The 24,214-nt window shown below is 39.3% G+C and overlaps 1 protein-coding gene across 1 annotated transcript in view; it reads left to right on the forward strand.

The window, feature by feature from the left end:
* The first annotated feature begins 4,855 nt into the window (after positions 1-4,855).
* The window catches only part of LOC100027300 (periodic tryptophan protein 2 homolog), a 37,802-nt gene continuing 18,443 nt past the window's right edge, over positions 4,856-24,214 (forward strand). Inside the window, exons 1-11 of the mRNA XM_001377595.3 lie at positions 4,856-4,946; positions 5,815-5,927; positions 7,064-7,158; positions 7,982-8,081; positions 12,061-12,204; positions 13,843-13,978; positions 15,147-15,376; positions 18,010-18,153; positions 20,020-20,090; positions 21,467-21,603; positions 22,599-22,747. Coding sequence (XP_001377632.2) covers positions 4,929-4,946; positions 5,815-5,927; positions 7,064-7,158; positions 7,982-8,081; positions 12,061-12,204; positions 13,843-13,978; positions 15,147-15,376; positions 18,010-18,153; positions 20,020-20,090; positions 21,467-21,603; positions 22,599-22,747 — 1,337 coding nt within the window. The 5' untranslated portion in view covers positions 4,856-4,928. The remainder of the gene's footprint in view (positions 4,947-5,814; positions 5,928-7,063; positions 7,159-7,981; positions 8,082-12,060; positions 12,205-13,842; positions 13,979-15,146; positions 15,377-18,009; positions 18,154-20,019; positions 20,091-21,466; positions 21,604-22,598; positions 22,748-24,214) is intronic.

The raw sequence follows: 24,214 nt of genomic DNA on the forward strand, positions 1-24,214 counted from the left end.
CAAAGAAAACAGATTGAGAGATGTTACAGACGTAGAAACACCAAGATTTGGCAAGTGTTTGGATGTGTGGATGAATGAGAGTGAGGAGCTGAAGATGCCCCCAAGGTTGTGAACCTGACTGAAAGGATGATGACACTTTGGACAGAAACGTGTTCAGATATTCTCTCCTGCTTCTTCATGCCAAGTTCAAAAACATCACCCAAGTGTTGAGACAGGGCCATTCAGCCATTTCTGGGGTCTGATGTTTCTATAGTAACTCTTTCTGGGCAGCAGCCCAAGAACCAAAGGGTTACACCTGCATTTCTATTTTAAGTAAATTGCCCTTTTTAAGCATTATTATATTGCACATTGTGTAATTAATACTGGCTACTCTAGGGGAGGAGATTTAGAGAAGAAAGATGGGATCTAAGAAAAAAAAATACTACCTAGAAACCTGGGACTTCTAGATGGTGGAGTGAGTGAATAGAATGCTGGGCCTGGGGTCAGGAAGACCTGAGTTCAAATTTGGCCTGGGGCACTTACCAGCTGTATAAATCACTTAACCCTGTTTGCCTCAGTTTCCTCATCTGTAAAATGATCTGAAGAAGGAAATAGCAAATTACTCCAGTATCTTTGCCAAGGAAACTCCAAACGAAGGTATGAAGATAGGACTGAAATGACTGAGCAATATATGAGTCTAAAGTGAAGACAACTATCTGGAGGCACAAGTATACCTTGTGATAAAGGGATGTCCCACTGGCATCCATATCAATCCCCATGGAATTGTCTCGGGACTACTTGGAGGATGCTCTATCTCGGCGCCTGATTGAACCATAATCCTTATTCCTTCCTTGGGTCTGGAGGGAGTAGGAATGTGGTCATGAGTCTATAGAAACCCCCCGGGGGGCTTCAAAAGCTCATAGTTCTCTACCTCTTTGCCTGCCCAACATGGTGGCTGGGAGCTGTCCTCCGGGAGGGTGCGCCATGCCTTCTTGGCTCTATTCCTAAATTAGAAGTTGTTGGAAAGGATAATCTTGGTACTCTCCTTATCGTGGGGGCTGCTCGAGGGTATTATCCCATCTTTTCCCCAGCCCACGTGGCTACTGAAAATTGTAGTCTTGACTTTATTTATACATGCCTCAAATTTGCTAGGAGTCAGGGTACTAGCGCTATCCTAGGCTATAGTCGAGGTTCTATCGCCACCTTGAGGGCTGATTGAGAATTGTATTATAACTTAATAGAGAAGTAATTTCCCCCCCAGATTCCTCAATTTTATTTTCTTTATTTTCCTTTTTAAAAATTTAGAATATTTTCCCATGGTTACATGATTCATGATCCCCCCTTCCCTCCCCCTTCCGGAAACCGATAAGCAGTTCCACTGGGTTATTCATGTATACTTGTTCCAAACCTATTTCCTTGTTATTCAGATTGCAGTGGCATGATCTTTGAATATCAAAAGCCTAATCACAACCCTGTCGCACTGCGTGATCAATCACATATTTTTCTAATACATTTCTGGTTCCACAGTTCTGCCTCTGAATGTGGATGGTATTCTTTCTCCGAAATTCCTCTGGATTGTCCTGGGTCATTGCATTACTGCTGGTAGAAAAGTCCATTACATTTGATTGTGCTACAATGTATCAGTCTCTGTGTACAATGTTCTCCTGGTTCTGCTCCTTTCACTCTGCATCACTTCCTGGAGGTCTTTCCAGTTCCCATGGAATTCCTCCAGTTTAGAGAAGTAATTATTAAGTACCTCCTATATACCAGGCACTGAGCTAGGCCCTGGGAACACAAGTATGGAGAATAAAGTAATCCCTACTCTCAAAGAGCTTATGTTATGATAGGGGAAATTATATTTATTTTATTATACATATTGAATATCTAATTAATTATATTTAATTTATTTATGATTTATAATATATCATTAACTATTTAATTTAATAGTCAACAATATATAATTATATAAAATATAAATAGTATGTGATTATAATAATATAAACTATATATAAATTATGTAAATATGTAAACCTAATATATAAATATATAAAAACAAACATAAATAAAAATGAATAGACAGGTAGATAGATAGATGAATAGATAAAATCAAATCTCCCGTCCTCCTTCCAGGCTTTAATGGATGCTCTAGTCCTGTTTTTCTCCCTGTTCTCAGGCTGTTGGAAAATTACTTTGCTAGACACAAGGACAGTGGATTAAAAATCCCTTTCTCTGCCTCTTTTCTAGGTGCTAGTAGTACTAAATATTAGAACATAAAACAAGAAGGACCGAGTCCTGAACATTTTTACTATCCTTCTGATTTGTGCAGACATAAAAAGGAAGCTACTAAATCAACAACAGTGACTATCACGACAGCTCCTTAACCTCCGAAGTGAATCCAGAGAATTTGACTTGGGGAATTTTCCAGGATTCCAAGAATGAAAAGCCTTTGAGGTAGGAGCCAAGAAAGATGACAAAGTGTGTTTCACCTTACTTCAGCTGGGATTTGGGATACACCAGAGAAACAATGCATAGGCAGAAGATAATTGACACCCAACCAGGTAAAGGTACAGGTAAATTTCCTCTTGTGGATGACTTCTGACAGCATCTTGAGAACCCTTTGGTTAATGGCATTATCGCAGTCCAACACTTAAAGAGCACTACTTGCAGTGGTTGTCCTGAAGAACAAAAAGATACAAATGTATGTAGACTACTATACTTTAGAGAAAAGAATGTGGCTTCTACCAAGATTTCAAGATGCCATAGACCAGTGATTTTTAAAATTTGAACCCCTGCGGGGGGGGGGTCCCCTGAGACCCTTTTAGGGGGTCCCTCAGGGTCAAAATTATTCTCATAATAAAACTAAGATATTATTTATCTATTAAATATTCCTCCATTTCCAAAATATGTTTGTGTGAGACTAGATTTTCTTTGTATATTTCAACCAGTACAACAGACTGAAAGATTGAATGAAGCAGCAGAGATGTAAATCCAGTTGTCTTCTATTAAGCAAGACATTAAGATTTGTAAAAATATTTGAAACAGTTTCATTCTTCCTACAAATGTTTTGCTTTGGAAAAGTTAATTTTCATTAAAAATGTAATGGTAAATGCAGTGGTTTACTATTGTCATTTTTAATGAATTAAAGTGTATTTTAAGATGTATCAGTTTTCAATTTAGAATTAAATTGATAATTAATTCATGGCATTATTACACGAGGCAAGAATACTCTGTTCTTTGGGTACTTACCAGGAAAGATCATAGTGGCAATGGAGAATAATGCTCCAATCACATTTTAATATGGCACAGAAGGTGCAGGGACAAGGAACACAAAAGATAGACACAAGTGACTTGGGGATATAGAGGCAGATGGGAATGGGGAAGGGGAAAAGTCACTTCTATAACCATGGATTAGATTTGGAAGCACCTGGCAGCATGGACCTAGATGGAGATGGAAAATTAGGGGGCAGTAATTTGGGGAGGGGTTCTTTTTTTTAGGATTTTAATTATTATTCATGACACTTGAGGATTAGTTCATTAACTAAGTTATCAGCAACATTTGGTGTTTGGTCTTATTGTGGTTATTGGAGGCTTAAGAGGCAGGTAGTAGCATCAAAAGGTTCTTCCTCTTCCCCAAACCTCCAGCTGTGAGTTTTTTTTATCAATTCTTTTATTGTTTTTTTTTTTACTTTTCATGTTCTTTCAGGGGTTCTTTTGAAGCCTGTCATCCTTTCACTCTTTCCTTTGAGGCTTCACATTTTCCCTTTTTTGGCATCATTGGGTTCATATTTTGGTCTTCCCTGTCACTAAAGTAACTTTCTAAGGTCAGGCTTCCTTCCTTCCTTCCTTCCTTCCTTCCTTCCTTCCTTCCTTCCTTCCTTCCTTCCTTCCTTCCTTCCTTCCTTCCTTCCCTCCCTCCCTCCCTCCCTCCCTCCCTCCCTCCCTCCCTCCCTCCCTCCCTCTCTCTCTCTCTCTCTCTCTCTCTCTCTCTCTCTCTCTCTCTCTCTCTCTTTCTTTCTTTCTTTCTTTCTTTCTTTCTTTCTTTCTTTCTTTCTTTCTTTCTTTCTTTCTTTCTTTCTTTCTTTCTTTCTTTCTTTCTTTCTTTCTTTCTTTCTTTCTTTCTTTCTTTCTTTCTTTCTTTCTTTCTTCTCTCTCTCCCTCTCTCTCCTCTCTCTCTCTCCTTTCTTTCTCCCTCTCTCCCCCTCTCTCTCCCTTCTCTCTCCCTCCCCCCACCATAGTTATTTTATTTCTATTAGGCATCTAAGTAGTACACTGAATGCGTCCTATAACTGTACATGGAGTTAGAAAATTCAGAGTTCAAATCTGGTCTCGTTTACTAATTATGTGATGCTAAGCAAATAATTTAATCTCTGCCTGCCTCAGTCCCCTAATCTGTAATATGATAGCAAACATTTATCTAGTGCTGAGTGTTTTATAATTATTATCTCATTAGATCCTCACTACAACTCTGGGAGATAGGTATTACAATTATTTCCATTTTACGGATGAGGAAACGGAGGCAAACGAATTAAGTGATTCGCCCAGAGTGTCCAGTTAGAAAGTAGAGGATTAGATCTTGTCTTCCTGGTTCTAGAAACAGCTCCAGTAATTCCTACTTCCCAGGGTTGTTATGAGGATTAAATGAGATAATATTTGTAAAGTGCTTGGCAAATCTCAAAGCCCTCTATAAACAAGAGTAATTATTATTCAATGCTGTACATTCTTTTGAGGGAGCAATTTAGATTTATTTTACACAGTGCTTTCTGGGCAAGTGCTGAATCATTAAGAAGAGCGGAGCACTCTTTCCTCCGAGTCACCAGGGGGCGCAGCTCCTCCTTCATCGAATACACGGTCTCTCTATCACCCACAATTCCACTTTCCCCGGACATCCGGGTTTCGGCGAGCCTCGCCAAACCTGGTGGCTACAGAATTCCCATGCGGAGACCGCAGAGATGAAGTTTAATTTTCGGGTGAGCACTAGCGAGATCCCGGGAGTCAGCTTGGCGGCACTACACATGGGCTGGATTGGAAAGCGGGGTTTTGGGGGGAGGGGGACCCGGGCAAAGCCGCGAGAGCGCGCGCGGGTTCTCGCAGTGTGCTGGGGAGCCCCGGGGAGAGAGCAGCGGGCTGGAGGGGAACGAAACTTCCTGGCGAGGAGGAGGGCCCGTCCCAGGGGGAACTGAGAGTCCTGGGTCCCGGCCTAGCACGTGGGTGGCGTTCATTGAAGTTGTAAACGGGGGTTCTGGGCTCCAGGGACGGGCATTTTGGTCAAGTCCCGATTTACAGGGGGGGGAAAAGTTTGCCGTTTCCTTTTTGTAGGGATATTGCTGTGCCCTCAGGTTCTGGAGCCTGTGGCGTGTATTCAGACCTTGGAGAATGGGTGTCTAGTTAGACCTGTAGTCAATCAGTCAATCCATAAAAGTGTCACTGTGTTAAGCACTGGAAATTAGGAAGACGGGTTAAAATGTGACCTAAGATGCTTGGTAGCAGTGTAATCCTAGGGATGTCATTTAACCTCAGTTTCCTTATCTGTAAAATGGGAATAATGACACCTACCTTTCAAGGTTGTAAGAATAAAATGCAAAGACTATATCAATATTAGTATCATCGTCAGCGATCTGTGTTATAAATTAGGTGTAGACAAGTGAAGACTTAGCCTAGAAGGTGTGATAAGAAATCACAGCTTACTATAACCCTAGAACACTATTTAGATGGTAATATTATGTTGTGAAGGTACCATGTTTTCCCACTGATGTTTTCCTGAATGCTTAAAGTGTTCTGTCACCTCTTGGGAATAACAAGAACAGATTGAAGGCAAATGTATTTTGTTTTCTTCAGTTTTCGAATTTGCTGGGTACAGTCTATCGATGTGGGAACTTGAATTTTACTCGTGATGGAAATTCAGTTATCAGCCCTGTAGGAAACAGAGTTACCATCTTTGATTTAAAGAAGTAAGTATGTTGCAATATGGTCAGTAGTACTTTCTGTCTCTAGCACACTTGCTGGCATTGCTAGATTTCAGACCCCCCCCCCCCCTTTAATTTTTTACAGCTAGATTGTGAATTGAGAGTATATTTCACCTGTTTTACAGAGCATAATCTCAAAACAAGTACAGAACCAAATTGGCAGTAGAATTCACACCCCTTTGAGGCTAACTTCTTGACTAGGTTCCATGTTATGAAGTCATTTTGTATTGTTCTTAGAATGTACAAAGCAGCTCATTTTATATAACTTTAGGAAAATATATAGGGTTTGTGGTTTTTTAAATACATAATTTTAGAAAAATACACAGAGAGGGCAGCTGGGTGACTGAGTGGATAAAGAGCTAAGCTTGGAGAAGAGAGGTCCCGGGTCGAAATCTAGCCTCAGATACTTCCTTAGCTGTGTAACATTGGGCAAGTCACTGAACCTTAATTGCCTAGCCCTATGGTGGCAAGCCTATGGCACAAGTGCCAGAAGGGGCACTTAGAGCCTTCTCTGTGGGCAAGCCAGCTGTTGCCCCAGCATGGAATTCACCATAGTTTGTTAAGCTAGAGGAATCAGGCACCAGGCTGCACCCTTCCCCATCTCCAGAGGTGCCTGAAGACGTCACCTGCCCCTCCAAAAGGTTCACCTTCACTGGCCTAGCCACTACTGCTCTTCTGCCTTGGAACCAATACTTAGTGTGAATTCTAAGATAGAAAGTCAGGTTACTTTCCATTTTCTTTTCTTTCTTTTTTTTAAAGAAAGGAAAAGAACATAAGGATAATAGTTTAGACTTGATGGTATAGCAAGGAAGGAGAAAACTTATTAGACTTGACTGACTATATTTACTTTAGCTAGATAAGAGAGAAACTAAGGTTAATGGGATCAGGTTACAAATGTATTGGTAAAAGGGAATAGCGATTAAAGTTAGAGAAGTTCAAGATCCTGTTTTGCGATAGGGAGAGCTTTGGTTTGGGAGTTGACAGTTAGTAGTAAGCATAGTAAATAGAGGGCTTTCATATCAGATTCTGGGTTAGAAGTAGAGAATACAATATTTTTTTGCCATTTACAATCTTTGTATAAAGTTTAAAGAATATTTGTGTTTTTCCTCTTTTTTTTAAAGCAACAAGTCTGAAACCCTGCCTCTGGCAACGAAGTATAACATTAAATGTGTGGGGCTCTCTCCAGATGGCTGCTTTGCCATCATCATTGATGAAGGTAATAATTTAGTATAGTTTAGTAGATGAAGCTGTAATATTTCATTTGTGTCCTTTGTGGTTAACTGATGCTAATTTGAAAGGAATGAGTAAAGGCCTTTTATAATGAATATCATCATCATATATACTCATATAGCAGAGCCGCATTTATATACCACTGTAAAGTTTACAAAATGCTTACCTCACAGCAAATCTGTAGTGCAAATTATACCCATTTTACAGATGAGAAAATTGTGGTTCAGAGAGGTAAAAAATCCTTCCCCAGGGTCACACTGCTCTGGTGCCATATTATAGGGAAGGTTTCTGTAGCTCAATTATTATTAAGCTCAAGCTATGGGTATTCTACAGAAAAAATGCTCTGGGGATCAAGTTCCAGTAGATCCCATAAAGAAGAGTAATGGTAGTTCACTGGCACCTTTCCTTCCCACATAAGTAGCTATCTCTTGATAGTGACTGACAGTGACAAGAACTTATCAGTTTATTAGGAAGAATTAGGAAGATTTTATTTTTTTGGATTGGAACTTGTGATTCTATTGGTATAAATTGATCAGGAAACTTCCTTTACCAGTGTGGGTTGGCACCTGCTATGTAACTTAGTGTCTTAGAAATTTACCTGGGGCACTGAGAGGTTAATTGACTTAGCAGGGATCACATGTAAAAAGGGATCCTTAAGGATGGATGCACTATTTGTTAGGTATGTTATAGTGGGGAGTACTTTCTTATAAGGGTTGGATATGGCCATAGAGGTCTCTTCTAGTCTCCAAATGCTGTGATTCTCTTTTTTCCATATTCTGTCTGTTAACTAGTCCTTGTTTTAATTTCAGAGGGTGCAGCCTTGCTGGTCAGTTTGGTTTGCAAATCTGTGCTGCATCATTTCCACTTCAATGGCTCTGTTCACTGTGTCTCCTTTTCCCCAGATGGCAGGTAAGGGGATGTTAGATTCATTGAAAGGAGGGAGGAATAAATGTACTTTATTGTCCTTTGGGTATTTAAAAAATATTTTATTTTTCTTTTAAAAATTGTTGACTTATTTTTAACCTTCTTTTAAAATTTTTTCTTCAGTTCAAATTCTGTTACTCCTTCCAGCCCCTTCCCTACTCATAGAGAAGGCAAGTAATATGATTTCACTTTTACATACGAAATCATGCAAAACAGAAAAAGCAAGAAAAATAAAGTAAAAAAATTATTCTTCAATTTGAACTTGGAGTTCATTAGTTCTTTTTAGAGGTAGATAGCATCATATGTCTTTCAGAATTGTCTTGGATCATTCTATAGATCAAAGTAGCTAAGTTTTTCTCAGTTGATCAGAAATGATATTTCCATTTCTGTATAAGATGTTCTGGTTCTGCTAAATTCATTTTATATCAGTTCATATAAATCTCCCCAGGATTATCTGAAATCATCCATCCCCCTTATCATTTCTATCACTTCTTTGTCAGGTAGGGTCATAGTTGGTCAGCACATTGATCAGAGTTGTTATTTCAAAGTTGTTCTTTATAATATTGTTGTCAGTGAATAAATATACTGTTCTAGTTCTGCTCAATTCTGCTCTCTATTCATACAAATGTTAGGGTCCTCCCTTTTGTCAGATATGGTTCAATAATTTTCCTTTCCTATGCTGTAATTTGTTTAGCCCGTCCCCAGTTGATTTACATTTGTTTGTTTACATTTCTTTGCTGCAACCGAAAGTACTTAGGTAAATATATTTATACTTGGGGACCTTTTCCTCAGTCTCTGATCTATGTGATATATGTCTTATAATGCTAACTCTGGGTCAAAGGATGTACACAGTGACTTTTGGGGTATAATTCCAAATTACTTTCCAGAATGACTGGACCTGTCACAGCCTTTTCCAAGAAATGGTCACTGGATTCTTCCTGCTTTCACTTTGCCTTATTGTTATAATAGATGTGGGGAGTTTTCACTTAGGATTTTTTGAAATATAGTGTCTAGGTTTAATTTTTATTATGGTTCGCAGGGAGTCCAGTGATCCTTAAATTACCTCTATATGCTTTGTTTTCCAGGTTAGTTATTGTTACCAAGTGTCATTTTTTTTCTATTCTTTTCAATCTTTTGAATTAGTTCTACTCTTACTTCCTGTCTCATGGAGTCATTAATTTCTCTTATGTCCATTCTAGTTTTGGGGGATTCCATTTCTTGGGAAAGGTTTCTTGCTTCCTCATATAAGTTGTTTATTCTCCTTCCAGTTCTTTGCTCCAGAGCTTTTATTTCATTTTTTATATCTTGTTTAATTTCTTCTTGATAATGATGAGGTCCTTGTGGAAAATCCATTTTTTTCCCCTTCAGGTCTCCATTTCTAGTTGTCACAGTTATTCTTCTTGGAATGTTTAGATTTGCAAAAGTTTCTTAAATTTTTTTAGAGTGGTCAGTGTTTTATTTATTCTTCTCTCCAGCTTTACTTCTTGAATTACGGCTTTGTGCCACAGTCAGAACACCCCCTGATGTACTTTTGGATGAAGTAATCAGTACTATCTGATTCCCCCTTGGATCATCTAATTCCTTCAATGAATTCCCCCTGTTTCCTGGGGTTAGGCATCTGTGGGTCCTTGAGGTTCTGGATACTAAATTGTAAGGGTTCTCAGGGCCATCTTAGTACAAGGTGTTAGGGACTTTGGAGCTCTGGCATGTCCTGCTTTGAGCTGTGCTTACTTCTGGTTGCTATTGCTTCCTGAGACTTTCTCTATAGAACCCTCTAGTCTTGCAGCCTCAGGACAGACAGCCCATCAGCCTCCGGGTCCTTCTCTGGTGGTGTAGGGAAGCTGTGGACTTATTTGCTTGTTCTGGAGGTAGCTTTCTTGGTGGCTCCCTTTCTTATTGCCCGTAGGCTGCCTTTTTTGTAGTTCTGGATTGAAGAAATCACTAATTTCTCACTGGATTTCTTGATCAGTTGTTAGTCTTGTGTGAAGTTTAGGTTTTACTAGAGTAGATGTTGGGTTGTCTATTTACCTCCATTGTGGCCAGAAGTTCTCAGCCCATCTTTGAAATAGACTTACTTTTCTTCTGTTGCTGTATGGCAGTGAGTCCTGAACACCACTGTTTCAGAAGAACTAAAAATGGGCATGGGGCAGTGGAAAGGTGCATGGTGAGAGTGAGCCACCTTCAATGTGTAACTCATGAGGAACTTAAAAGAACATGAATAATGGATGTCATTAAAGAACTAAATGATCAAAAGAGAAGATTGCTACTCATGTGGCAAAAGGGAGAGGCAATATGTGGAAAGCCTAAATGTCCATGGATACCTTTAAGAGTTTAGGAGAAATTGAGGAAAGCCTCCATTGTATAGGAGAGACTTCCCAAAGTGAACTTTCTGGAAGACATGGACAAAAGTCTGACTGGAGGGGCAGACATGAAATGGTTGTAATCTGTATCTTTGGAGGGAACTCTTGAATTGATGAGGTCACAGATCCAATTCAGCAATTAACATTTTGATTCTCCCTGTCCTTTGTTTGGTCAAGAACCCTTCCTTTATCCATGGTTGTGAAAGTGTGTCTCCAGTTTGATTGTGATGCAATTTTTTTTTAAACCCTTACCTTCTGTCTTATAATCAGATACTAAGTATCATTTCTAAGGCAGAAGAGTGGTAAGGGCCAGGCCAGTGATGGCAAACCTTTTAGACACTCCCTTGCCCCTGCCCCACCCCCAAACTGCATGCCATCTCCCATCCCCCAGACCAAGTGCTGTTTGCACTCCCCCCCCTTACCCCACACGGGAGGGAAGAAGTGCTCCCACTGAGCTGCTGGGCAGAGGGGCAGGTGAAGTGAGGAATGTCCTCAGCACACATAGAGAGGGGGAGAGGAGTGGCCCAAGCACTCTGCTCCCCTCCAGCTCTGCTGCCTGTGAGTTGCCCACCTTACCCCTGTGCACTCCCATTGGGCTGCTGGGCAGAGAGGGGGATGTGAAAAAAATGTGCTCAAGTATGATGGAGAGGAGATGGGGACCAGCTCCTCCTGAGTCCCTCTGCCCTTCTACTAACAAATTCTGGTGGCAGATGGCACAGGTGCCCACAGAAAGTGCTTTGCGGGCTCTCTTTGGCATGCATGCCATAGGTTCACCATCATGGGGCTAGGCAGTTAGTGTTAATTGACTTGTCCAGGGTCACATAGCTAGGTAGTGTCTGAGGTCAAATTTGAACTCGGAATCTCCCATTTCCAGGCCTGGCTTTCTTTCTACTTGAGCCACTTAGCTACCCTGATTTGTGATCTTTAATATGGAGTTCATGTATCTATTTGGAACTTATTGTGACACATGGTGTGGGCTCTTGGTCTAAGTTTAATTTCTGCCTAATTTTTGAATTTTTTTCTCCTCCATATAATAAGTTTTTACCTTAAAGCTGAAGTCTTTGGGTTTATGTGCCTAATCTCTTCTATTGATCAATTTTTCCTTTTTTAAAAATCAATTCCCAATAGCTTTATTGCTCTTTAGTATAGTTTTACCTCTGGTGTTGCTAGGTACCATTTCTGGAAGAGCATTCTTTAGTAGAGGCTGAGAGGGTCACATTGTTTAACTTGTTTGAGGAGTCCTCTCCAGTAGTATCTCCCAATAAAATAGTGACTGAGTCAGAAGACCTTTCAGAGCATGGTTGTAGGAGTAACTAGTTTGTGTGCTGATTGTATACAGTATACTTAGCTGTTTTAGAAATTGATAGTATAGTTTGAATTATCCATTTCTTCTGCGTGATTCCTTCTTCATGTATTAATTATATCTTGTTAATCTGCACTGAATTATAGACAGAATTTGGGAATGATTTTGATAAGAATCTGCAGGTTTTGGACTGAGAAGTTTTTGAGTTTCTATTCTAGGCCTCTCAAATGTGACAATAACTTGAGTATTTAAAAAAACCCAACTTGTTGCATATGTAACCTCTTTACTATTCATTTGGCAGGAGATTTGTGGTGGCAAAAGACAACATTGCCCAAATGTATTATGCCCCTGGAAAGAAGCGGGAATTTAATGCTTTTGTCTTGGACAAAACTTACTTTGGGCCATATGATGAGACTACATTCATTGATTGGACTGATGATTCTAAGTAAGTAATACATATGTTGTTTGTTGATGGGGAAGGTGTATAAAGTGAAGTATTGAGTGAAGAAAAATGGGACACTGGGTCATATTACTAAAACTCCATTTGTTGCCTTATTTTAAACTGTATTCTTTTTTTTTTTTTAATGAACCCTTACCTTTCGTCTTAGAATCAATACTGGGCATTGGCTCCAAGGCAGAAGAGCGGTAAAGGCTGGGCAATGGGGGTTAAGTGACTTGCCCAGGGTCACACAGCTGGGAAGTGTTTGAGGCCAGATTTGAACCTAGGACCCCCTTCTCTAGGCCTGGCTCTCAATCCACTGAGTTACCCAGCTGCCCCCTTTAAATCTTATTCTGATGGCAAACTTCCTAGAGAGTAGATCATAATAATCTGGATCTAATTTATTTAACTAGTACATCTAAGATACATTGATATTTTTACTTGAAAAAGTTTTTTTATTGCATCAGATAGGAAAGAACTAGACTCTTGTGATGATTACTATTTATAGACACAATTTAAATCTGAATATTTTCTTTGCATTATGTACATGATATTATGTGGTTGTGACCAATAGAAATGGTTCCAGAACTGTTCAAATAAATTTTGTGCTTTAGATGTTGCCTGAATATTGTTGAGTTGCTTTAAAAATATTAATACCATAAAAACATTTCACAAGAACATAGATATGTAGCTAAAAGAGACCTTAGAAGTCCAACTTGTTTATTTTTTGCATATGAGGAAACTGAGGCCTAGAAGAGCTAAATGATTTGCCCAGTGTCACGCAGATAGCACATAGTGAAGCTGGCGATCTTAAAATAGCACCTGTTCCTTCATCTTTATTGTAGTTCTTGGCATAATGGTTTATTAGCAATTTTCAGATGACAGATGCTCAAATGCAGTCTGTCGAGATTAATTCTATTCTTTCTCCCTCTATTTGGAAACTGATTTATGTGGTAGTTTATTTTCATAAGTTAAAAGTTATGAGTAAGTGGTCAGTGAGTAGGCCTTGGAATATGAAAGATTTGGGTTTAGTTTTTGATCCTGAAACATTAGTTATATGACCTTGGTCACTACCTGTAATATGTTTCTCATAATACAGCCTAAAATGATCTTATCTTTTCTTCCCTCCCATTTCTTTTTCGATTTGAAGTCTTTTTAATACCAGAACTATTGTATTAAAGTCATACCTTCATCCCACTGTCATCTCCCTACTTCTTGCTCAATCTAGGAAAGAAGCCAATAAATTATAACCATCCAGAGAAGTATTGATGGTGATGGCCCTTAAGATCATGCCATATGAGAATTATTGGTGATATAAAGAAAATAAAACTTAGGGAAAACATCATAGAAGTTTTCAAATATTTTAGAGGGATTAGATTTGTTCTACTAGGCCCCAGACAGCAGAAATGGGAACAATGTCTTACAATTGCAGAGAGATGAATTTAGGTATGACTTAATTTTGTGCCTTTAAGCCTGAGTTGGATAACCATTTATGAGGTAGGTTGTAGAGGAGACCCTTGTTTAAATATGGACATAGTGGTCTCCACACTCCCTTAGATTTTAGGTTTGTAATGTGATCAAAGACTTGGTTGGTAGGAACATAAAAGACTCTCTAACTTGAGTTGCTTTTTCTTGTGATTCTAGGTGCTTTGTGATTGGGAGCAAGGACATGACAACCTGGGTGTTTGGAGCGGAACGATGGGATAATTTGATCTACTACTCTCTAGGAGGTCATAAGGATGCCATTGTAGCCTGTTTTTTTGAAGCTGCAAGTTTGGATGTATGTAGACAAGCAAAATATTCATTGCAAAAGTTTGATTCAAACCATAGATATAGATAATGGCTTCATTGTAGTCTAGAAAAGTATAGGAGTGGAGGATGCCCAAGGGACTTTCTAGTCAGTGTTCTAACTGTAAGGTTAAATGTTTCCCTGATCCCTGTTCCTAATAGCTACCTGCTTGGCTGCTTGACCAGGCCTTCTCATATACTTGTTTCCTACTTCACCTCTTCCCTTTTGATAGTGATTTGTCCTTGTATCTATATATCTTTATATTTATATCTGCCTGCATATTTATTTCCATTCATCCATCTATTAACCTTAAAGAGGGGAAGTGAACTCTAGAATGTGTAGACATGGGAGATAGAATATCAGAATTTTTATCTTTCTACAAAGCCCAGCTCAGGTTCTATGTCCTCTGTGAAGCCTTTCCTACTAAGCCCAAGTTGTTATAAGCTGTAATTTTGAGAGGGAACATTCTTCTAATGACATAGGGTATCAGGAAAACTTCGCAGAGGAAAGAGAACTTGAATTAGATCTTTTAAGGAGTTAAGAAGAGAAGTGTACTTCAGGCATGATTACACAGACCCAGGAGAGGGAATTTCACATTGTGCAATAGGTAGTCTAGTGTGTCCTTAGCAGAAGAATTAGAGGGTCTATTAGATTCTGTTTTGAAAGAGACCTTACCAGTTCTTTTACTTGGCACATTCCCCACAGTATCAGTTCAAACCTGTCCCTTCCCCTCGGGGTAAAAAGAGAAACTGCGAAATGGTGAGATTCTAGGATATTCCCTGTTTTTCAGAGTTCTGTAGTTGTGGAGAAGGTGCTATTAATGTCAGATTCTTAATTTATAAATGCAGAATGATAAAGAGACTAAAGAGTGGAAAACATAGTTTTTTAAGGTAAAAACCTCAATGTTTTTTCCTATAGTTTCTAAGGTTACTATGATATAAACAGGATTGCCAGAAATTTTGTTCATGAAATCCCTTTTAAGACATTCTATTACTCCTGCTAATCAATGCCTTGTACTTAATAGACATTTAATTTTTGATAAATTAAATTGATTTCTTTTTTAACAATTACTTTCTTTCATTGTGAGTTCCATGAAGGGAGGGAGCAGTTAGCAAGAGAGTGTCGCCTTTTTGCTAACCTGTGTGTTTTGACCTCACAGCTGTACACTTTGAGCCAAGACGGGACCCTCTGTGTGTGGCAGTGTGACACTGAACTAGATGGCCTGAGATTGAAAGCTCCTAAAGGTTGGCGGGCAGATGTACTGCAGAGGGATAAGGAGGAAGAGGAGGAAGATGATGACATAGAAAAAGAGGATGATATCATTCGGGGGAAAACCATTCCAGATGATGAAAAGAAAATGGACAAAGTAAAATACTCACATGTAGCAAAGTAGGTGCTCTTATTTAAAGTATTAAATTCAACAACCATTTATTTCAAGCAGATAGTAGATGTTTTGGTGTATTAGGTGGGTGTTGCCATTTGATGATTTTCATAGACTGAGACCAGAATGGAGTAACCTTTATACTCAGCTAGTTCTGTATTTGGTAATTTTGGTACGACATTAAGCCTCTTGTCATTCAACAGTGAATCTCCTATCCTCCCCTTCCACTGTCTCTTATAGAACTCTTATTCTGTTTCTAATAAACTACTTTTCCTTTTATACTTCTGTTTTCTTTCAATAATGGGAACCTCACTTTCCCCAGAAGATACGGTATCCCTGGTCACTTTTCTGGTACCAGCAGAGCCTACTCTTGTGCCCCTGGCACTTGTCCAGGAGTAAGTGTGTTTGTTGCTATTCATTGCCACTATTCATTACCTCTTCTGTATTTCCCCTGCAACTCCCCCCTCCCCCCCATCAGAAACATTTGACATATTCTCCTTTGAGGTTTATTCTATTCAGTTATTTCATCTTCTATTTAGATGCTGGTGGCAGTTAGCTATGAGGATAAGGTTATTTTCTGTTTTTTCAAGTTTGGTCCCTGACTTATAATCTTCTCCACCTCAACTCCTGACCTTATATCTGGCATCAGTTTACATGTTGAGGGCCCCTTTTTGCTTTTCACTTCCTCAGTTTTCTATGTTTCTCATGATCTGCACCTTTACTCCATTTTAGCTGTCTTCAGGGATGTTCTATTGTTTCCACAAATGTTCCTTTTCCATTCTAATTCATACAATTCATTTTTCTGAAATTTTTTCTGAGGATGATCTGAAGACCTTCCATCTCTGCCTTTGTCACACTTCTCTTAAAACTAGTCTCTAGTAACTACTTCTTCCTGCTGTTCTAGGCCATTGTCCCTACTGTGGCTGCCTTTTTTTTAATCTTCAACACTCTCGTCTGGTAGTTGGTGTCTTGTCCTTTTTTTTAAGTGACAACAGCACAATTTAATGTTACTTAGATTTACGGTCAACTTCGATTATGATACCGTAAAACATGATTGAGCATGGAGAAAACATCTTGATGGACTAAATCAAACTTCTTAAAAAGGACATAAGGAAGTGAATCATTCTATTATAAAAAATGGTACCTACTTTGATGGTACCAGGAAAAAAACCCCAAGCTTTTGCTGTCTACAGAACAGTCAGTGGACAACTTAGCACATTTTCTACATTGCACCTCTCCTTTATTAACAAACCTCATCCCCCAGATGAATTCCACTATCCCATGCTGCTGAGTGATGTTAAAGGAAACTATATTTGTCCACTACAAAGTTAGGTTACGTATCTCAACTGGGTCCTCATTATAGCAAATCTTTTTACTATCCATCATGCTGCCCATACCATTTGCTCCATATCTTCTCTTCTCTTTAGACCTCTCCTTTTTCCCAGCCCTCAGAAGGCTTTATCTCCACATACTCTCAAAATTCAGACTCTTTTCACTTACTTGGGTAGTTCACTCACCTCTTAATTGGTTTTACACCTATTTTATTCTCTCTTCACTGTCTTCTACCATACAGCGGTGAAAGTGACATTCCCAGAGCACAGGGCTGACTGGGTCATTCCCCTGCTCAAGCATTTTCTGTGGCTTCTCATTTTTTCTAGAGTAAATAATTCTCTGGTATTCAAAGTACAACATGACTACAACCCGTATTTCCAGGTTAATTACTTATTACTCTTATCTCGTGTCTTCTACTTTCCTGCAAGAGAAGCTTACTGTCTCTTCTTCAAAAGATTGCCCTACATGTCTAGAGTTTTCTCCTTCTTCCCATTGGAAGCCTTCATTCCTTACAAGTGTGCCAGACTCGTCTTCCTGGGTTCAACTACAGTTTAAGATACTTGTTAGTTGTGTGACCCTGGGCAAATCACTTAATCCTGTTTGTCTCGGTTTCCTTATCTGTAAAATGAACTGGAGAAGGAAATGGCAATCCAGTCCAGTATCTTTGCCAAGAAAACACCAAATGGGATCACAACGAGTCAAACACGCCTGAAAAACGACTGAACAACAGGCAATGTGGAGGACACAGAAGACTTGTGCACATGAAACAATTAAAAAATAGTGCAGTGTGAGATAAAGTGGTACAAGAAGGGAATGCCATAGAATGAATAAGGAGAAATGAGTGTGAACTAAAGTGGTCAGAAGACGATTTAAGGAGGGAGATGGGACTTCTTTACCTGGACTTTCAGGAACGGATTTGAGTAAGAAGAGCAGGGACAGAAATTTTAGTCATAATGTTCTCATGGGCAGAGGTGAGGAAAAAATAGTCATTATGGAACTGCAAGAGAGGATTGTTGAAAGCCCTATGGAGATCATAATGGTCATGATTGGCAAATAGTTAGTCCACATGCCATCTTGGACCCATGTACTATATGACACTGATTACTCATGTGAACAGTGGAGAGGTGCTGGAAGAGAACATAATCTCTGCATTTATTCTTTTCCAAACTTGATTTCTGTAATGTTTTTATGTATTTAAGGGAGTCAGCCAAATATCCAAATAATTGAGGTGAATATATCAGGGGTTTTGTGTGCCACCTGAATCACTTCCTAACTTAACTGTAGCTCTTTGATCTTCACCTTGTTTTAGGCACTTTTTCAACAAAGAGGGAGATTTTAACGATCTTACATCTGCTGCATATCACAAGAAAACTCACCTTCTAGTCACTGGCTTTGCTTCTGGAATCTTTCATCTACATGAACTACCTGAGTTCAACTTAATCCATTCCCTGAGGTGAGTTCATTTCCCATTTGTGGTATATACTGTACAATCTACTATGGCGAAAATCCTCAAAGGTCTGAAAAAATGAAATTACTTTGAGTTAGTGAAGAGTATTCACATGAAAAGGGCAGCTGGGTGGCTCGGTGGATATAGTTTTGGACCTGAAGTCAGGAAGACTCATCTTCCTGTGTTCAAATCTGGCCTCAGATACTTATCTTGTCTGACTCTGGGCAAGTCACTTAACCCTGTTTCTTCATCTGTAAAATGAGCTGGAGAAAGAAATGGTAAAATATTGAACATGACTGAAAATTCACTGAATAACTACAATTCACACCAAAAAATTTTGGTATTAATATATTGCCAATTACTTGATTATTTTTCTTTTGTTCTGTGACAGAAATTCTGTTGTCTAACTCTTCGTGACCCTTTTTGGGGTTCTCTTAGCAAAGATACTGTAGTTGCCATTTTCTTCTCCAGATCTTTTTTTACAGATGAGGAAACTGAGGCAAACAGTGTTAAGTGGCTTGCTCAGGGTCACACAATTAGTAAATGTTTGAGGCCAGATTTGAACTCAGGAAGATAATTCCTAGGCCTGGCACTCTTATCTGTTGCACCACCTATACAATGATGAAATCATTAGGGATTGAAGCCATTTTAACCCATGTAGTTACAAAAAAAAAAAATTCTGCTTTCCTTCACCCTTTCTACACACAAATACAAATTCTACATTTCCTGGTAAATTCTGAAGAGAATTAAGATTTCAAAGCTTGCATATTGTCATGTTGCTTAAATTTATTGATTAAAATGTCTCATATTAGTGTATATATATTTTCCGTAGTGACAGCAATATAGGTGATGTCTGATTTAGAAATTTGGTGATAAATGTTTATTCTTAAGTTTACTCATTGTCGTTTGATAGGTTTAATTTTTCTTGTGATTTAAAACAATTTTTTTGGGTGATTTTTCGTTGAGGGATGGCATTATTAATGGAATTGGCTCACTAGTGTTTTCTCTCACCTTTTCTGGAAATAGCACTAATTTTTGAAGCAAATTAGATTAGAGACATCTCATTCATATTTTATTTTATTTTTTTAATTTAATTTTTTTAAAAAACCCTTACCTTCCATCTTTTATTGACTCCAAGGCAGAAGAGTGGTAAGGGCTAGGCAATGAGGGTCAAGTGACTTGCCCAGGGTCACACAGCTAGGAAGTGGCTGAGGCCAGATTTGAACCTAGGACCTCCCATCTCTAGGACTGGCTCTCAATCCACTGAGCTACCCAGCTGCCCCCTCATTCATATTTTTAAAAAACCCTTTATCTTCTGTCTTAGAATCAATATTAAGTTCTAAGGCAAAAGAGCAGTGAGGGCTAGGCAAACAGGGTTAAAGACTTGCCCAGGGTCACACAGCTAGGAAGTGTCTGAGGTCAAATTTGAACCCAAGTTCTCCCATCTCCAGGTCTGCACTCTGTCCACTGAGCCACCTAGTTACGCCATTGAATCATTGAAGAATTTCATAATCTAGCATGTGAGCTGTTTGATCTTTATCATTATAGCTAGTATTTATGTAATGCTTCAAGGCTTGCAAAGAGCTTTATGGATATTGCCTCAATTTATTCTCACAGTAACTCTAGAAAGAGGAAACTGAAGTGGGAAATGGTTAAGTGACTTGCTTATCCATAGTCTGCTGACAGCTAGTTAAGAATCTGAGGCTGGGTTGGAACTTAGACTTTCCTTTCTCCAGTTCTTTCCCCATATTACTTACCTGCCTTGTAAAGCATATAATCCACAAAAATTATATTGATCTTTGAATACTCCAGTTAGAATTGTCCCTTGCTAGCTTCTCTTTGTATTTATCTCTATTTTGATCTTTTCTTTAGTATTTCAGATCAGAAGATTGCATCTATTTCTATCAACAGCACAGGAGACTGGATTGCCTTTGGATGTTCAGGTTTGTGTCTCTTGAGTGAGACCCCACACACAGAAAGTTCACTTACTTCCTTTTCCCAGGAGCCTTGGACTTAACTGCTGAGGTTAGAGTAAAAGCTTTGAGCTAGAAGGTCATTGAAGCTTGTAGAGCTTCTTGGGCAGCATAAGCCAAATTATAAGCCCTTTATCACCTTTGTCAATCGTAACAGGATTGAAAGGAGTCACGTCTGAATTCAATTGGGAGGTTTTGTGTAGGCAAGGTGGAAGTCAGCTTAAGTTTTGAGCTTTCTGTTGCCTATTTTTATAAAATGTTTTATTGTGAATTGAGACATAACGTGCAATATAGAAAGAAGTACAGAAAACAAGGATTGTATATGAAACTAAAAACTTTTATATATAATTGGTGGTTTTTTTAGCTTATGCTCAGTTTAATATACTAGTACCCACACTGCCCCACTTATCTGTGTTCCTTTTTGACTTTGGCTTTCTTCTGAGGCATTTAAAAAATGTGTCACACTTTTTTCTTTCATTTCTTCTTTTCATCACTATCACTATCCAATTCCTACATCACTTACAAGGTCCTCTTGCCCCAGCCCTCAGTCGGAACTCTTCCTTGTGACGTGTGTAGTCAAGCAGAGTAGACATGGGCCATTTCTGACAATGGCCCACCTTGCATTCTGCATAGCTGGCCCATTTACTTCTTTTCCAAGAGGTAAAAGGCTTGCTTAATGACATCAGTCTTACGGAGTTGTGATTACTCATTGAACTGACCAAAGTTAGGTCTTTCAGAGCAGTTTTCCTTTAGATTATTGTGGTCGTTGTATAAATTGTTTTCCTGGTTCTGCCCCTCTTATTCTTCATGAGTTCATACAGATTTCCAAGTTTCCCCGAATCTATAATAATTCATTATGTTAGTATACAATAATTTGTTTAGCGATTCCCCCCATTGGTGGTCACCTACTTAATCTGTCCTTTGTTACAACAAAAAATACTGCTATAAATACTTTTGTACTTGAATCCTTTGCTTCTTTTTTTTTACCTCATTGGGCCACATGCTTTTTTAAACCCTTAAGGCAGAAGAGCTATAAAGACTTTGGTGTTATATGATTTGCCCAGGGTAACAGGGCAGGAAATGTCTGAGACTAGATTTGAATTCAGGTCCTCCCAACTCCTGGCCTGAAGCTCTGTCCACTGGGCTACCTAGTCACCCCAAACAAGTCATGCACAATTTAGTGATTTGGGGGACTGCCGTTGCCAATTGCCCCCCCCGCCCCCCGCAATGTAGTGGGGCGTCTTTTCTCCCATGTCCTTCCAACTCTTATGTTTTCCTTTTTGTAATGGTCGCTATTCTGGTGGGTGGGTGGGGAACTCAGTTTCTTCTCGTGTGTTGATTCCCAGGTCTGGGGCAGCTGCTGGTGTGGGAATGGCAAAGCGAGTCCTATGTCCTGAAGCAGCAAGGCCATTTCAACAGCATGGTGTCTTTGGCCTATTCTCCAGATGGACAGTACATAGTGACTGGCGGCAATGACGGAAAGGTAAGCTGGGGTTGTTATAAACTGGTAAAACCAACATTCGTCTGCTTTTGTGAGGCTTCAGGATAGTGAAAGTTGCTCATTCTGATGGTTCCTCTGGAGTAACTGTTTCACCTCCTGTTACTTAACTGTTTATTAGATCCTTAACTAATTCATAGAAAATTCCCAGATACTCTCTGAGGAGTGCGCACGTGCCATCTGTTCACAATTGCATTCATTTGAAATGGTGCAGCTACAGTTTAGTTCCTAGACAGAACTAACTCCTTATGCTTCCTTTCACTCTCAGAAAGAACCTTAGCTGTATGTGGGTTAGATTTAGGCTCTGTGTCTTCGAATTTTATTTAAGATTCCGTTGGTCACCATCCCTGTAAGTTGCTATTATCCTGGTAAAATGCAATTTGTGCTTCGAGGCTTCTAAGTAGGGAGGGATTTCTTTATAGGTATCATTGTTTCGGTTACACTTTCCCGCCTATTTTCTTAAACATTTGGTCATTAGTTCTCTGTTTTGGTTGACCCTGAAGAAAAAGTAAATGGGGGCTGAGGCTACGGACAGTGCTCTTCTTCCTATTTTGTCACTTCTTATCTTGGTTGACTTGGAATCTGTAACGTGTGGTGGTATGTTTAGTCCTTAGTGCCAGTATGGGAATGAGATGTGAACTCCCTTCAGTGATTTCTAGCTCATTTCCTGCACTCTGATGAAATTGGATTATAAAAATGCAGTGTGTGGTTCCCTTTTAAACGGCAGTTATAGCTAAATATATAAATATCTGTAGTTAACTTCAGCATTAAACATCATTCACTCCATTTGTGGATATGAGTGGAACTTGTGAGGGTTTTATAAAATTCACAGATCTTCCACAAACCTTTTTTTTTTTATTTTGTTTAGTCAATTTAGAACAGTATTCCTTGGTTACAAGAATCGTATTCTGTCCCTCCCTCCCCTACCCCCACCCTGCAATTCCACTGGGTATTACAACCACAAACCTTTTCTGTTGCAGGTGAAAGTATGGAACACCTTAAGTGGGTTCTGCTTTGTCACATTCACAGAGCATACCAGTGGGGTCACTGCTGTGACATTCACTTCCACAGGTTATGTTGTTGTGAGTGCTTCTTTGGATGGAACTGTTCGAGCCTTTGACCTCCACAGGTATTAAATGTTCATGTTATATTAAAATGTATACTTAGGATTTTAGAACTGGAACGTACCTTAAGGTGACCTAGTACAGCTTTTATTTTACAGATGAAAAAAACCAAGGCCCAAAACATCTTTTCTGAATTAGTCTCTCATTCTACTCATTAGCTGAAATTTAGGACAAAAAAAAATGTATGTTGTCATTGTTCTTGGCTACCATTTCTGAAACACAGATACCTTGAGAATAGAACCAGAACAGTGTCATAGAATCTCAGAATTGGACATTTTCAGAGGACATCTTGTCCATTCCATATGTGAACAGAAGTCTCCTCTATAACATCCATCCTACAGTCAAAAACCTATAGTAAAGGGGAATCCATCACTTCTTGGGGTAGCCCATTCCATTTTTGTATGCCCCTAATTGGCAAGTTTTTCTTTATATCAGGCTAAAATTTGCTTTCCTACAATTACTATACATTGTTCCTAGTTTTGTTCTCTGGGGCCAAATAAAATAATTAGAATTACCTGTCTACATAATAGTCCTACAAATACATGAAGGCAAACTATCCTGTTGCCCTATGTCTTCTCTAGTTTTTTCAGTTCATCTTTATGTGATCTGGCATTTTGTTCCTTCATCATCTCGGTTGCCCTATTATGGATTATAAGGGGTAAAATTTATGGTTGGACTGAATATTTGAGACTTTGGTCACCAGGAATTTAATCACTAAATTCCAATGAATTTCTCAAGTCAGAATGGCTTTTATGGTTTACAAATAGAAGAAATTAAGGAAATGAGAGACAGACAGACACACACATCTATTTATATATATATGCTGCTTCGGGAAGAAATTCAGAGGCCCCAACAAGGGAGGGGCCCAGAGGATTAATTTAACAAAGCTTCTAGTCATGAGGGGCCTCTCCAGAGAAAGCCAAGGAAAAGGAGTCAGCCTTTTCACTCACCACGTGTCAGTCCAAAGAGCTCCTCCAAGGCCAAGTACCCCCTCACAGGAAGTGGCCAACAAATTTAAAGGCAGTTCTTTTTTTTTTTTTAACCCATACCTTCCATCTTGGAATCAATACTGTGTATTGGCTCCAAGGCAGAAGAGTGGTAAGGGCTGGGCAGTGGGGGTCAAGTGACTTGCCCAGGGTCACACAGCTAGGAAGTGTCTGAGGCCAGATTTGAACCCAGGACCTCCCGTCTCTCCTGTCTCTAGGCCTGGCTCTCAATCCACTGAGCTACCCTAGCTGCCCCCTTAAAGGCAGTTCTTTGTATCACTCTCTGTGCCTTCCTTCCACCTTTACGTGTACCAATGGTGGCTTAAACTTGGCTTTGGACTGCCTAGGGGACAGTCAGTTGTTTCTGATTTGTCACTTGCTAGCACATGTGGGTCCTAGACCTTCCTCCCCCACCCTGGATCCTTAAGTGGAGGTGTATACGTTCCTGGTAGCCAAACATCTAAAGAATAAGTAGGGTAGAATTAA

Source organism: Monodelphis domestica, chromosome 4, assembly GCF_027887165.1.
Source record: "Monodelphis domestica isolate mMonDom1 chromosome 4, mMonDom1.pri, whole genome shotgun sequence".
In the NCBI taxonomy this organism is placed as follows: domain Eukaryota; kingdom Metazoa; phylum Chordata; class Mammalia; order Didelphimorphia; family Didelphidae; genus Monodelphis; species Monodelphis domestica.